This window comes from Plectrocnemia conspersa, unplaced genomic scaffold, assembly GCF_051122295.1.
Source record: "Plectrocnemia conspersa isolate PC_06_02 unplaced genomic scaffold, ASM5112229v1 ptg000012l, whole genome shotgun sequence".
In the NCBI taxonomy this organism is placed as follows: domain Eukaryota; kingdom Metazoa; phylum Arthropoda; class Insecta; order Trichoptera; family Polycentropodidae; genus Plectrocnemia; species Plectrocnemia conspersa.
Window position 1 is genome coordinate 18,481,038 of NW_028277176.1, and position 16,826 is coordinate 18,497,863.

The 16,826-nt window shown below is 31.6% G+C and overlaps 1 protein-coding gene across 1 annotated transcript in view; it reads left to right on the forward strand.

Annotated features, from left to right (window-relative positions):
* GABA-B-R3 (gamma-aminobutyric acid type B receptor subunit 3) overlaps positions 1-16,826 on the forward strand; it is a 38,591-nt gene that overhangs the window by 20,128 nt on the left and 1,637 nt on the right. The window contains exons 4-15 of the mRNA XM_088200113.1: positions 5,262-5,405; positions 7,232-7,344; positions 9,204-9,366; positions 9,432-9,497; positions 11,939-12,124; positions 12,194-12,580; positions 12,651-12,711; positions 15,207-15,444; positions 15,506-15,641; positions 15,804-15,892; positions 15,969-16,477; positions 16,535-16,770. Coding sequence (XP_088056239.1) covers positions 5,262-5,405; positions 7,232-7,344; positions 9,204-9,366; positions 9,432-9,497; positions 11,939-12,124; positions 12,194-12,580; positions 12,651-12,711; positions 15,207-15,444; positions 15,506-15,641; positions 15,804-15,892; positions 15,969-16,477; positions 16,535-16,770 — 2,328 coding nt within the window. The remainder of the gene's footprint in view (positions 1-5,261; positions 5,406-7,231; positions 7,345-9,203; positions 9,367-9,431; positions 9,498-11,938; positions 12,125-12,193; positions 12,581-12,650; positions 12,712-15,206; positions 15,445-15,505; positions 15,642-15,803; positions 15,893-15,968; positions 16,478-16,534; positions 16,771-16,826) is intronic.

Genomic DNA, 16,826 nt, shown 5'->3' on the forward strand with positions numbered 1-16,826 from the left:
TAGTAACAAATTTATTGATAAGCATATATTATTTACCACATATAATATATGGAAATGCAGCTGCTGCTATCTCTTGGTAGAGGTAAAATGGCAGATCTTGGAAGTCGGAGAGTCTTCGCTGGAGTATCGAGTAGAATTATCGCCGGTTGTGTATTATTATGATGATACTGGATGCTCCGCTGATGTTGTGAAACCTTAGCGTCTATTCTGGTGCTTTTCTTGTCACATCTTCTTCCGTCTGCCTCTCTATGCCCATCTGTCCCTCTGTGAACAAGTGGTATATATTATATTACTGGTTCGAAACCGCTCTTACGAATTGTAGATGGAGATGTTGGCGGGCTAATTGTATTACTTTTTAACTAACAAAGAGTAGTTTTTCTGGTACTTATGCTTACGAATGATTTCGAGAGATATTTTTTTTTTATTGTAAGAGCTTTGTTTCAAGAAGAGTTGGTATTGAATGACCTCCGAAAATAATTATTCAGGTGGTAAAAAAGTTAAAACCCCTACAAAACCAACATTATTGCATCTCAAGTATTGTAATTATCCCTAATATAAAAAATATTTACAAAATATATAAATCATTGTAAACTAATAAACTAATACATATATAAAATATTGTGTTTTAAATAATTAAAGTCGATAAATATATATGCTATTTTTACGTAGACCTTTAGAACTTAATATAAAAATAATTCGCGTAAGCCAATTTAATTGTATTTGTGTTTTTACATTTTTATGCGGTTAGAGAAAAGACAGGACAGGTCTAGATTAGAGTTTTTGCTCCAGTTTTTTTTAATTGCGAAAATTTATTAGTTAGTCACGTATATATTCAGCTATCGCTTTTCAAGTCGCCTGATATATCGTGTAACATCAGTGACATAAAATATAGCACTAGTTCGAACATAAACTCTTTTGTGTAAAAAAATTGCTCAGATCAAAAAAAGCCATGACCACGCAATTTTTTAAACTGACTGGTGCTCTCCGACCAAAATGCGAATGAGCCTATAAATGAACGCGAAAATGCGAAAACAGGGCGCCGTTTCATTACGCCGACCGTACGATTTATTTTTCTCGACGGCAATATTTCGCCGGCTGAAAAAAAATATATATTTATTGTCCGATTTTCAGCCTCGCACTTGTAATGTTTTATACGCGTGTGAGTGTTTTTATACCGGGCGACTCAAAAAATTGTTTAAAAACTACGTTACACACAATGTGTGTATATATTAATTTCTCTTAAATTATTTTATTTAGGCTTTCTTAAAATAATTTAAAAAATTAAGAAAGTCTAAATCCATGCTACGTAAGAAAAAGTTAACATAACCTATTCCTAAAATCAACTTATTGAAACATTTCATGAATATCGTCTAATAACACGTTAACAAACCTTGTACTGTAATTGCGAAATTTCTCCAATTCAGAAAACAAAAAACCGCTAAAAAAATATTCGTACAAAAGTAAATTTCTTTATAGATCACCTTGTAGGTACATATATACGGTACCCTTTCATCAATCCTTACCGTTATTATTTTCACATACGTCCCTTCTTTCAGGCGAGAGCTTCGCAAATAACCTGTCACGTAGTTTTCCGCTTGAAAATTTTTCCCGCTGTCTAAATATTTTTTATGGTTGTGTATATATATGTATACATAATATTTTGTTTATGTAGATATAAAGCGCATCCGCCGAATATGTTCTCCTCTCGAGAATGGCAATTTATTAAATTCAGTTTTGCGGTAAACGAAAATTGCTTGTGTTTTTCAAATTTTCGTGGCAATGATAAAATAATATAGATGGGTGAGCTCAAATGGAAAAATAATATTTATAAAATAACTTTTATGTACTTTACCTCTCATATATGTAATAGAGGATTCTCAGATAAGAGACACCGTCAACTTTCAGCGAAAACCTGTTGGGTATTACGTATGTCACAAACTGTGACTTCGATTCTATTTGATTGTATACTGAAAACATTTAAAACTTGACAATTTTTTAAACACTGCTTTAAATATTAGCACTTCATTGTTCTCACAAGAGTGTTATGCATTAATTTCAAACTAATTATTTTTTAATTATTTCATTTGTCTGGCGTTTTCATGGGCATTAAGAATCTCATACGAAATGGAAGACCCCCCCCCCAAATAGTGTTTAAAAAATGTATACAGAGATATTTATACGTTGTGCTTCTTGCTGCTTAGATTACACGTGAATTATAATGACAAAGACTAGAATGAATAATTTCTATGAATTCTGATTTTTATTGTTCAACACGTTCCCCTGATCTCACTGCTCCAGATGTATTTTCGTGAAGATACTTTTAAATATAAATTGCTTTTCTATAAGCCTCGATTTTTTTCTTGTATTAAAGAATAGTATTCGTGGAGAAATCCGAGTAATAGAAAAACGTATTTTACACGTAGTTATAGAGAGTATTATTGAACACTTTCTTTGAATCACATTTGTAAAATTTTAAATAGATGCATTTACAAGTGTCAGTACTTTTTTATAATATGGTAAAGATAAATAATAATATATTTTTTAAATACGAAAAGTTACTAAATTTTTAGAAGATAATGTGAATTTTGGCTCACCTTGTATTGTATATAATATTAAAACTTTTTATGTATATTAAAAAAGCAGATAATATATTCACTTAACTCGCTCACTCTCGTCACTTAGGAAATGTATCTCACAGTATGCCCCTGGTATTTATTACCATTTTTCTAGCAATGTGGTAAAAACTTTTCCTATCATATTACCATTAAAAAATGGCAAATTTTTTTGAAAGAATAGTTCCATCTGACTTTTATTGTTTAATGGGAAGTTTTATTAAATACTCAATAATCTACCATTATCTAAGGTGATATTACAAATTATATTAATTTGTAATCAATTCATCGACTTGTTAAAATTAAAAAAAATACATTAATTGGAATTAAAGAGCTTGCAGATAAAAATATTTTAACAAAAAAATATTATATAACTTGTTTCAAAATGCGGGCGATGCTGGGAACTAAGCTAATAACTTATATTATTGGGCTTGATAAGCTTTTACATTTAAATTTATTTAACTATGCATGCATTACTCAATAATATGTAAATGTAAAACGTTTTTCAAAGCCTGTTTTAAGCTTCCATGTGTAGCGAGATAGACAGAGTAAAAGAGAGAGAGATCATTATTAAACTTTCTTTTTTGGATTTTCTTTGTCGACGCCAATGTCGCTCGAGTGCACTTCTTTGATCCGTGCGCCACTTGAAAATTTGCATTTTCTCTCAAAGTGAACTAAATCAGCGATTTTTTCCTCAGGAAGCGAGAACAAGGTGAAGAGTGTCGTAAAGTTGAATTTGATAGATGCTTTTTCGACCAAGAACGACCATCTTATAAATACATATGTATATGTATTATTTATACCGAAGTGACATTTTAAAAACGATATTGCCATCGCATCAAAATATAATATGAAAATTCTCTTCGTTTATTCTATATGTTGTTATTAAATTTCATCCCTGTTAAATAAATTTGAATATCAATGAGATGTAATCTAATGATATGCTTAATAAATTGAAGTTGAAATGTGCTTCTCTTTATTTGTGGCTCAAAATATTTATTTATATATATATATATATTTTATCGGATTCACCAAAATTTTGAAACACTTAAACATTTAATAAGTGACTTCACATATCAAGTTTATAATGAAAAAAATATTATTATATACTCATAGACGTTTTTGTATTTTCAATGTTGTACCCAGTGCTTTTTTGTAATGTTAATAATGCTTATTTAACAGCACTATCTAACAAAAAGATAAAAAAAAAGTGGCAATAGAAAATCAATCATTCCATTATTTTGAAACTAAAATTGTTCTACAAGATATTATATACTTTCGATTTATATTGACATTATTAATAATACACTTTCAGAAACCTTATGTGGTATCTATATTTTTTATATCATATAATATTCTTTGTAGTTGTCTATGAAGTTTCTCAAAGGAAAACATAGAGTATAATATTACTTGCTTTTTAGAGCATTCCAAGGGAGCATTTAAAATATGCAAAAGATGGCAGAACCTTATGGTTTAGTGAAAATAAAATTATAACGAAAATGCGTTAAGTGACGGAATTAGTAAATTTGTATCATAATGGAACAGTGGTATTTAGGATTAAGAACGTGGATTATTAAGGCAATTACGTTTTAATTAGCCATTAAAATAATTTTAAACACCCTTTCAGCGTTGATAAGGAAGCAGCAGAAAGAAAATATTTTAAGGTATTCCTTGTAAACTCTACATATGTATAATATTCACTACACTAGCGTTTTAATGTGGGTGATATAATCAGCCTTAATAGGGGGTATATATGTAGAAACACATTTGAAAAGGGTAAATTAATAACTGTTACTATAATTATATGAACATGAATTATACAAGCGATCATCCTTCAGAATGGATTTGTATGAATGGAAGTGCTTCATCAAAAAATTGTCTTATAATCGGTAGCTTTCCTGTATAGTTTATTATTTATTGAGATACTGCATAATTTATCTAATTAAAAATAATTATTTAAAACAGTCACTCAAATTATTCAAGAAAATCTTTGATGAAAATACATAAATTAAATCTCTCAAAAGAGAGCAAACGTTATGACTACTCGAGCTGCGGGTCTTTAAATTAATACAAATATACGAAGACCGCTGAAATTTATATTCAATTATATAATACAAATATTTAACTATATCTATAAAAAAATCAATGAGGGCAAAAGATCGACTTACAAAAGTGAATGTTGAGTGACGAATTTACAAAATGTCCATGTTTTCTCTTTTCGCTTAGGTAAACACTTTTTTATGTGTCCTCCAGGATGAACCTTTGATATTCTTCGAAATTGGCGAGAATCCGAAAAGTAGCATTTTCACGTTGCGTAATATATTATAAGACATTTAGCCTTCGAGCGCTTTATCTTCGCGCCAGGCCTGGAATACAAAATATCCTTATTACATCAGCTTTTTAACAAATTTGTACGTAAAATTCAATTTTCAAATTAGGGTACAAATTACTTCAATAATAGATAAATTAAATTGAATACATCATCTTTAATACATTGAAAAAACTTTTTATACGCACTATCAACGAAGTTGACACATACTCCCTGAAAGATTTATCTACCCCGTGAGACTATCGATCAACACAATGTGACAACGAAACCAACCCCGATATATATCACGGTTCTTATATCGGCAATTTATTTTATTTTAGTGCGATCCTGGCGTAGGAGTTGATCGATTTTTTCACGCTCTCTACACCCAGACGTCTACGAGAATGGTTATGCTGTTGGGATCGGCGTGCTCCGAAGTCACTGAAAGTTTGGCAAAGGTGGTTCCCTATTGGAACATCGTACAGGTAAATATGAAAAATTTCTCTGTAATATAAAACCCCACAAAATCGAAGATCTCGTACAGTAGCAAAAATAGGGCCCAAATTGTTTTTATTTTCTGATTTTCCTTGTACATGTACACCTACATGTTTTGCTCCTATAGGTCGACACTGAATTCTGACAATTCTTGTAGAGCATCACACATTAATCTTAGATCAAAAAAATATATGTAGGTGTAATATTTTTTTCAAGCCATCATAAATACATTTATCATTTTTATATCTTGTAGGATCATGCATTTAAAAATGATACACGAGGAATTAATAATTATACCACACAGCCTAAACTTTACGCATTTTTATGAGTACTTAAATTTTTCTAATTTTAAGCAGCTCAGTCCTATGTATTTCTGCACATAAATGCAACTCTCTACTATGAAAAAACAAAGGTCATTTGCGAATATTTTCCTGAGAGAGCTAAAAAAGAGTCATTGCGGAAACTTGTTTAAAATTCATCTAGGATTTTTTGTTTTGAGTAGAATATATTGTTGCAAGAGTTAAAAAAGGTAGTTTCGAATATTTTCTTCAAATACCATTTCCGATTTTTTTTGTTGAGGAAGCAAGGAGATGAGACCGTGTGAAATATAATCAAATGGCGCCCCCATTCGTAGTAATTGGTGCCCTGGGCGACCGCCCGTATAGCCCACCCCTGTCTACTATTCTTTACCGAAGCATGGTATATGATGTAAAGTGAATCAATAAAGTATTTGAATCTGTTTATTTCTAAAGCTTCATTGACAGCATAACGTACTGATAATTCTAGGCTGTGATAAGCAAAATGCCAAACTATAATAGAAAGAAAACGATCTGACAGCAATTTTTTCTCAATGAAACAAAATATTTTTAAATAATTGTCTGTCATCCCAAAGAAGTTTAGACATTGAAGTAAATAATTAAATGAACAAACTATTTTTTGCCTTCAGCAACTATTTTTAATGCTGCTTTATGTGCAGCAAATTCAAGACTGATTGGCTCTTAAACTGCTTATCTTAGAGATAATAACCATGACCATTTAATGATTTTATCTATGTATATCCCTTTTAAGCTTACGTAATTTCTTTCTCTTGTAAGAATAAAACAAATCTTCATCAAACGAGATTTCTTTGCCTCGTTTTTTGATGATGCTTATAGTCAGCATATGTTAATAAATCGTAATGCTTTAAACGTTATTACGTTTTTGGTGAAGCTCCATGCGTAATTGCTTTCTCTTTGCTTTACTTTAACTTGTGACGGTCTTCCGCGTATTATTAATAAGTGTTTCATGTGATTTGTTAACAATTAATGGTAAATGGAAGTGCATTCCCAACTAGTTGTTCTTTTAAACTAACCAACATTTTTAAATAACTAATAGCCTCATTATCCTAGTTCTTTTATAAAAATAACTACAAAAATACTGCTCTGATTTTTTTTTACAGAATTATAATTTTTTAACAATAGCTTGAAAGTCAGGATTTATTAATAAAATATAGTTAAAAAGTAATTTTTAAGTATTGTGTCAAAGTAAAAAATAAATAAAAATAATTTATTATTCCGAAATTTTTCAAAAACAAAATCTATAATAGCAAAAAGCAAGATTTATTTCAATATTATTTTATCTTTGTGACAAAAACGCATATTGATAATTGAAACACTTCCGATCGATTCAACGCGTTCGCTTCGATAATGATTAAGCTCCTTTGATGTTAGTTTTCGGTTCTAATTTGTGCTTACGCTTTAACAATTTAACTTCAGTGGTTCGTGAATGGTTTAAGATATATAATATATACGTACATATACATTATTGCGTTTAACAGGTGTCTTTTGGTTCAACTTCGCCAGCGTTGAGCGATAGAAGCGAATTTCCACTTTTTTACCGCACTGTTGCTCCTGATTCGTCACACAATCCTGCAAGGATAGCTTTCATCAGGTGAGTCTTGAATAAATTAATAAAAATTAACCACGATAAATTATGATTAAATGTATAAAATATTTTTTATTGAAAAAAATTTGCCTAACTAATGAAATCATCTAGCTTATTAATATTTTTAAGAAGGTAACTCTGAAATTTCCGATCAATACATCTTTATTTTTCTTTCGGGATTTTGGATGTCACGTAATTCAAGTCATTTTAAAATTTGAACAAAATTTATATTATATTACACAGGGAGCACGTCACTGGGGATTCAGTTTCGGAGCACTTATTAATATTGGGGCGCAGACTCTCGGCGACGCGCCATCTAGGAGCTAGTGTTTCATGCATCTCAGAAGAATAAAATGGCGCAAACTCATTGCTAGCTTATTAAGGCAGGCTTTGTTCTGTGGAGGAATCTTATAAGGCTGATGTTTCAATAAACGGCGCCAGCTAGGGCCCTCTTCAGAGGATGCCTTAAATACGGCAGTCTTTAATGATGGCGGCCGGCCAAGGACAAGCGCTTTTCGAATAGTGGCCTAACAAGTCAAGGGTTTAAAAAACACCTGTCATCATGGCAAAAATAAATAAATCCACTATTCTGTCTACTCTCCTTTACATTCCAAAATCAACGGTTTGGGGCTTACTGTTGCTATATTTGGTATTTGGCAAAAGAAAGGGTTTTTGGAAGCCAGAAGACGATTACAAGATTTCTTAGAAAGGTCTTATCGCAATGTTTCTCTTTAAAGTCGTTCCAAAGAACATCGTTATAACCTTTGAGTAACAAAGAGTAACTCAAAAATATATTTTTGTGACTATATTGAATTTTTTTTCTAATATATGTATTTTATATGGCAGACTTGTTTGAGATTTTTTGCACTCAATAGCATGAAGCCATGCACCGCTCAATACCGAGCGTTTATTTTGTGTTTTTAAAAAATGAATGTTCTGCTACCATAACTCAACATATATTTACATAACGTCTGAATCTTAGGCAAACACAATCCTTACATGGGTGGAAAGCTTTGTAGGAATAATAATTGTCAAAAATAAACCACCTGAACTTTTTTTAAATCGGCATGTCACAAAACGTTGAGAGACTAATTGTCATTATCGTTATTCAGTTCGACAATAGAAATATAGAAATATAGAAATTCAACGTATTTTTTGTATTCTGTAACGGTGGATATATCAGCTTACGCTTTAGTGAAATATTATATATAATTTTAATGATAAAATAATTATATTTATGCTACATTCAGTTTTATGGATTTCGAGTCGAAAATAAAGTGAGTTTAGCTGTTAAAATTGGCCGTTGTAATGCAATGGGAAGTGACACAATTAAATTAAGAAAGTGTCAAATATAGTTATAAAGAAGCAAATAAGATATTTTTTATCGAGGCAGACCCAAGGTTAACGTTAAAAAGGTTACACAAAGGCTCTTGATTCATTTAGCAACGGTATACAGACATTTTTTTAAATAGGGAAATTGGCATAATGTTATATCTCAATCAGGGGTGAAAATAAAAATAACTTCAAAATAAAGTTTACTTACCGAAAAAAAAAACTTTGATGAATAAATTAAAAACAATCAAACATTTTCATGCTTGCAACACTTCGCGTTTTAAAACGGAATAAATAGAAAAACTAATCATAAACATATGTTTTGAGATAAAAACGCTTTGTTTTTCATCCTTTTGGTTGTAAGATACAGGTAGAAATGGTCGGTTTCATTCTCAACTTTCGCAGCATTTCAAAAATACGGTAAAAAAACCAGTTTTATATCAAGTTAAAATGGCGCTCTGTTTCCAAATAAAAAACATAGAAAACTCAAAATTACAATTTAGAGTTTTTATTATTATGTATAATATTTACAGGCGCTTCGGTTGGGACACTGTGACGGCTCTGTCTCAAAACGAAGAGATATACAGTTTGGCTGTTAACGATTTGGTCACCGAATTGGAACAAGCAAATATTACGTGTGCAGCCACTATAACGTTTGCGGAAACGGACTTCAAGGAGCAGCTGAAAATGCTTAGCGTAATTAACAAAATATATCAACCTTATAATTATTATTAATATTATAAGTATATTTTTTTATGTAGGAATTGGACACCAGGATAATAATAGGCAGCTTCTCGCACGAAATGGCTCCGAAAATATTTTGCGAGGTTAGTAAATATTACGTTATTACTTTTAATATTATAAGTTGAGCATTAGTGAATTGACGTTAATGATAATGCCTAAATTGAAGATAAGCTCAGTTTACTGTTCTTTAAAATTAGTCTTTGGTAAAATCCCTCATTTTCAGCGGTTAATTATATTTTTACTCTTTAGTTAATTTTGGTTCAATATATGGTTATATATTAGTATTGATTTATTTTATTTACTAGTATTTTAAATCGACTTAGATTACATAAAATTAGTATTCATTTATTATATAAACTAATCAAATATTGTATTATTTTATTTTCGATTATTATGTATGAGAAATTATTTTGTATTTAATAATATCATTTAGAAAGTAAAAATACAAGGCTTTATATAATAAAAGTGAAATTATGTGAATTTAAAGCAGGATGAAGTATTTATCATGATAAAGAAAAAAATAAAATATTATTCGTTTTCACTGACAGGCTCATTAAGAAAATTGAAAGAAAAATGTTTTGATATCGTTAACAATGTCAAGAAGTGTCAAGAACTGTAATTCCTTCCCAGGCTCGCCAAATGCATTGAGGTTCATAATGATCATTTTGAATAATAAATGAGGTATAAAAAGTGAAATCATAAATAAAATGTTTAAATTGAAAAATAATCTTCGAATAACCTTCACATATTATAATTTCTTACCCCTTTGCTTGCTAATTTGCTTTATTACAATTTATATCTAATAGCCTTTGCTGCGTATCAGTAAGATAACTTTAAAAGACAGTTATTTATTAATTTATTTAAATGAAATTAAGATCATAATGACTTAACAGCTTACCTCGGGTTAAAAAACAATACACAAACAAATATAAATCAAGTGATATAAAAAATAATACATAGTAAAATCATAAAATAATAAATGATACAAACCGGACCAGCTTCTCGCAGCTGGCATTAAATAGATCAATATGCAATACCAGCGTATTAATTGTCGAGAGACCGAAATATTTTTAATCGAGCGTAGAACGAGACCATGCTATGCCTTTTTGTCATTGTCCGCAATAAAACACAATATATACAAATAAATAATAAAAATTAAAAAAATAAATAATAAAAATTAAAGCTAAATTACTTAAAATAAAACGTACATCTATAAACATATAACATACAAAAATGATAAATTAAAAAAAATCTAAATGCCTAGCAATCCTGGCACTTTATTACTTTTTGCATTTGACACACAGCTCTGTAACAAACAAAACACGATACATGCGTAATTTTATTACCAGAACAAAAGCTACATGTACGCTTTCGTCCAATATTACGAGTACTACTAGGCGAAGACGATGTAGGAATATTTTCACGAATAATTTTATCGCTGACTTTTGCGCTTTATGCGAATAAACATTCTCCTGTCGTTCAATCGCAGTTTTTATACTAAATCTTTCGATAGGAGGCGTATGAAATACTTTCGACGGCATCGATCGTTGATTCGCCGCTCAGAATATTTATGCATCCATATCTTATAGGCATTAAAAGCCATAGTATCATGAGCTCCATAAATATTCTGAATGGCCACCGCCTTGTCGCCCGTACGCAATAATATTCACTCCACCTTTTGTTCTGTTATAAAAATTAACATGCCCCGACTTCAATATATAAAAAATCCTGCAAAATAATATATATATGTCATATTTTTTTATCATACCAATATGTTGATATCATACTTACATTATGTTTTCATTACACTCCGATGAATCTGACATTTGATATGAACTATAAATAATGAACAATTGTTATTACTGATTATATAATAAATAATAATTTCAAATGTAAATATGAAAAGTACTTACTTCGTAATTGCAATAATCTTCGTCTGATTTTCTGAGAAAAATTCTACACGGATCGGAATCATTATATCTTTCGTCCATCGCTATAAATACTATTTAAACTAAAATTAATATATATTAAATATACTTGTTAAGTCGAAAAATAATTGAGAAGCGCAAGAATATTCTGCGCTTTGACGTAGCTCTTCTGACGACAGGCAAACAAATACTGACGCACGATTGAAACGCCGTCTGATTCGTGCGTCAGAGTGAGTCAGAGCGTGAGACACCTTACCCTAGCTCTCTTGCTCTGTCACACGCACTTGTGCCTCTCGCTCGCACACATACGAATGAGTCCTTGCAAAAGAAAAGAGGATATACTCACGATCCGATATACTCACCCATCTTTCTCTTATGAAATTCTCTGACTAAGCGGAATAGCATGGGCGTGTGAAAGTTAAGACACATATTATAGATACATAGTTACAAATAACTCGAGATCAACCGTGTGGCGAATTGTCTAGGAACTGTGAGAAAACATTAGAAACCCTATGTTGATATGGAAACTTAGCTATAAAAATACATATGTACATACATTAATATACACTCCCATATATTTTTATTGTAATGTTTAGGCTTACGAGCTAGGTATGTATGGAGCCGATTATGCATGGATTTTGCAAGGTCCACCTCTGTTATCTTGGTGGAAAAATTCGACTGAATGCCCACAAAGCAATTTGGCCTCGGCCGTAAACAGACTGATACTAGTATCCAGTCACAATAGCATTGTGGGAGAAGAAATGGTCTCGTATTCGGGATTGGTATGTGAAAAAAAACATTTAATTATTTCCCCTTTCCGACACGTTAATGTATGCAAATTCCCTTTTCAGACCAACGAAATGTTCGTATCTGAGATGAAATCAATGGACGCTCCCCTATCTCGTTACGCTCCGCAAACTTACGACGCAGTTTGGGCAATCGCTTTGGCCTTGCAGGGAGCCGAAACTGCTTGGGCGAAATCGCAAAATTTTCAAGCCTTTTTCGCCAGAAACATACTTTCTCTGAACAAGAAGTCTGATGATCTAAAATCACCATTCGATGGAAAGAAACCGAAAAACATGACCGCCAATTATAAATACGCGGTTTCCGGCAAAAACTTCAAGAATCAGATACCTTCTACTTCTGTGTTCAGCTTAGGACACTTTGATTACACCAGGAAAGATATGGCTGAGGAGTTTTTGCAGCAGTTAGGACACCTCAATTTTTTAGGCGTTTCGGTATGAATGCTTAATATTTAGAAATTGATTATGCAATATTCTTTATATACATATATTTGTGAAATTTTAGGGTCCCGTATCTTTTAGTGGCTCGGATCGAGTTGGAACATCTGCTTTTTATCAGATTCAAGGTAATCAAATAGATCTTTTATTAATGTCATAGAAGGAACGGACAAGCTGGTCACATGTTATGTTTGTGAGTGCATATGTTCACCGAATCAGTTAAATCGCTTATTGCGAGACATGAGCAAAAAATTATATAATTCATGAAAGTACAAGCCTGTTGCTTTCTTCATGAATCATGAAAATTATCTGTCAAATGCGCGAATTGCAAAGTAGATAGTAGCGCTCCGTTGGTGCTTTTTGTAACTAGACCAAATGTCATTTTCTTTATAAAAATAAATGAATCATTAACTATAAGGATGATCTTCTTTTAGAATGGCAAAAAGTCTAGATTCTAAAACTATAAATATGACGACGTACAAGTTTAATTACTAGTATTTTGCACAGGTTATGTGCTCGCAAGCGGTAGCGAACGTGCGTTGGTCTGAACAGTGAAACCCCATGATTCGTTGCAGAGAGTTATTCATGTGGTGGTTACTGTTCTGACCAACACTAAAATAAATGACACTAATAAAATAAATAGCATTTGACTTAGTTCCCTAAAACATTACCGGAGCGCTACTATCTCATTAGCTTAATGCATGCATTCGACAGATGATTTGCCTAATTCATGAATGAACGAATGCCCATTTCACGCAATAATCGATTTCACCGATTCGGTGTAACACATAACAATTCATAACATTTTTGAACGAACATAAAAACACTGTTAAAGTAATATAAATTAAGAAATTAACTAATAGCACAGTTATTAAATGTAAGTACATACACAAAGTTGAGGAAGCACTGCTGAAATTAACTTACATATTTACTCTCTAAACCACATACGGGCAACCTACGGCCCGCGGGCCGGACTTGGCCTGCCGACCTAAATGATCTAACACGCATTCTCCAAACGATATATCATTTTAATACGACCTTTTCTTTAATCATTTTTATCCCAAGCGTTTCGTTAAAGCTGTTTTTTTATTAAATTTTCCTTTTTCGAATACTTTTTGTTGAAGAAAACATAAATATTATATTTAGTATTATTTTATGTACAAAAATAATATTGTATATTTCAGGGTTGTCTTAATTTGCTGATAACCGTTTGATCGAAAGTTAGGGCTGCTACATTTCATGTAATAATTGTTACGCAATGCTTTGAAAATATACTATTTTAGGCTAATATCCATTTTTTATGCTCGTATTATATTTTTGTTGAAGCTCTTGTATTACGTGTCCTACTGAAGTAATAATACCCATTTAGTTTATTTTTAGAACATTTTATTTTATGTTTGTACACAGGCGTACACTTGGCATTGCTGTCATTCTCGTATATTGTAGTACACATACATATGCACGCTTAGTACTGATCAAGCTAAATAAAATATTCTCAAAAAATTGTCACGATGCCGACAAACAAGCTAATATTTTTTTAACAATATACTAAATAAAATAGACAAAGAAATGCTCTTAGCGCCTGAATAAGCTAAGACGTTTTCTTTTAAAATAGTGTCAGTTTTACGAAATATGATTAAAACATTTTGAGCTATAAATGCTAATAAACCTTATTTTTTAATTTTGCATTGCAATTTTTAAAGTAAAATGAAACAAAATACATTTACCAAAAAGTTATCAAGTTTTCAGAAAATGGGCGTAAATACTGCGTTTATGTGTTAAGTATTACTAACAATTTTCGTGATGGAGGCCGAATCAGTTTTAGCTTTTCCTATAAACCAAAATTTATTTTTATCCCTCCAACTAGCATTAAACGTATATTGTGGCCTGCAATGCTAAAATGGTTGCCTAATCCTATACTATTTGCTCTATATAAATTTAATTTTGCCTAGTTACTAATGTATACGTGAAGTCCTAATGGACGCCGAAGCGGGTTGAGCTCGATTTCGAACGTCAAATTGAACCAGAGTTGGCGTTGAAAGGAAAGCATCTGTCTTCTCAATCTTCTCAGTCTGTAGATGGTTGGTGATTTCATTAGGTTCTAGTTCGTATGTACTTAGTAAGTCAAAGTTGAAGAGTTCAGTTGAAAATCTTGATGATGTTATTGACCAGCCAGAGGGAAGCTTAGTGCTTGCCCCCTTTTGCTGTAATAGCCAATTACAAATATTGGAGGTGTTATTGGATTTGTTAACCCTCGTACGTTTTTTAGACTTTCGTTTCGTTGGAGTTCAAATAGGTTTCACTTTTTTGCACAGTTTCCTTTGTCAAGGCATTCCCGACCACTGGTTTTAACTTTCAATCCTTCTAATTTATGGACAGTCCGCACACGTCATCATAAGAAAAACACTTGCGATCGACTAATCCCTCCATTGTAAGTACAGTATGCTTTAAGATATGTTTTGTTTTGAATTTGTCGATAGTTGCTGTAGATGGTCATAAAAATGATTAATTGATTTAGGGGGCTTTTATTTAAATTTACTTTAATTTTATGTCCTAATATAACTCAATGATAAATTGATTGACACTCATTTTATGAAATATGAAACTATTAATATTTTTTCAGACGGTGAAGCACGACCAATAGCTTTATTCGAGCCAGGCATCGGACAATTAGACTTCGAATGCAATGTTTGCCATGAAGTATCTTGGTTGCGAGGAGTACCAGCAGCTCGTCGTCTCTTAAAGCACAGAATTGAAACCATCGCTCCGGCTGCCTTTTTAGCAGTAACCTCCTTGGCAATAATCGGAATAGTACTAGCCTTAGGTTTTCTCGTATTCAACCTACACTTCAGAAAAATCAAGTAATAATAATATAATTAAATATTTATTAATAAATACACTCACGATATTTATGTATTTAAGATCAATAAAATTATCATCACCGAGATTAAACAACATGACTGTTGTTGGTTGTGTTTTGGTTTATGCCGCTGTTGGATTGCTCGGTTTAGATTATGCCACTTTACCATCTATTATACAATTCTCAGCTGTTTGTACAGTATGTATCACATTTATATTATATACAATAAGCATTATTTTATTACATAAGTATTGTTAAAAAAATAAACGTTATACTTATAAATATCTCCATTTATAAAATAATCCATTGTATTGCCCTTAGATTAGGATTAAGATTTATATTTATTTTTGTAACAACTAGGCTCGAGTCTATCTACTATCAGCAGGTTTTTCATTAGCTTTCGGCTCCATATTTGCCAAAACTTACAGGGTACATAGAATATTTATAGGGTAAATATATTCATTTTTATTTAATCATTATTATCTTAATGTAGTATTAATATTTATTTATATAATATTAACATAGGAATCGCAGTGGAGTATGCAAAACCAAATTACTACAAGACACTCAATTAATATCGTTAATCTGTGCACTTTTACTGATCGACGGCCTCATTGTGACTCTCTGGGTCGTGATCGATCCAATGGAGCGTCACTTGAAAAATCTAACTATAGAAATAAGTCCAGTTGATAGAGGAGTAGTATATCAACCGCAAGTGGAAGTATGCCGGTCACAAAATACAAACGGCTGGCTCGGAGCCCTTTACGTTTACAAAGGCCTATTACTGATCGTCGGCGTTTATATGGCATGGGAGACAAGACACGTTAAAATATCAGCACTAAACGACTCTCAATACATTGGAATCAGCGTTTATAGCGTTGTAATTACGAGCGGAATAGTTGTGGTATTAGCCAATATTATATCTGAACGTGCAACGCTGGCGTATGTTACAATAACAACGCTTATATTAATATCGACAACGGCAACGTTATGCTTATTGTTCCTTCCAAAGTTATTAGCGATATTAAAAAAAGGTATGAGGATAATTTATATGCTTAAAGTTTTTTTTTTAAATACTTAATTCATTTCAGAAGACAACACCGATCTAATAATACAAAGTATGGGTTTAAAATTAGAATGTAACACAAGAAGATTCGTGACCGATGACAAAAGAGAATTGCAATATAGAGTCGAGGTTCAAAATAAAGTTTACAGAAGAGAAGTTGTCGCATTGGATAAAGAGATCAACAGATTAGAACGAATGCTTTCAGATTCAAATCCAAATTCAAGCACTTCTTCAAGTACATCATTGGCGCATCATAAAAAGGTAGTTTTATGTTTAACTAATGTGGCATAAGCTTACACTTACTATTCTTATTTATT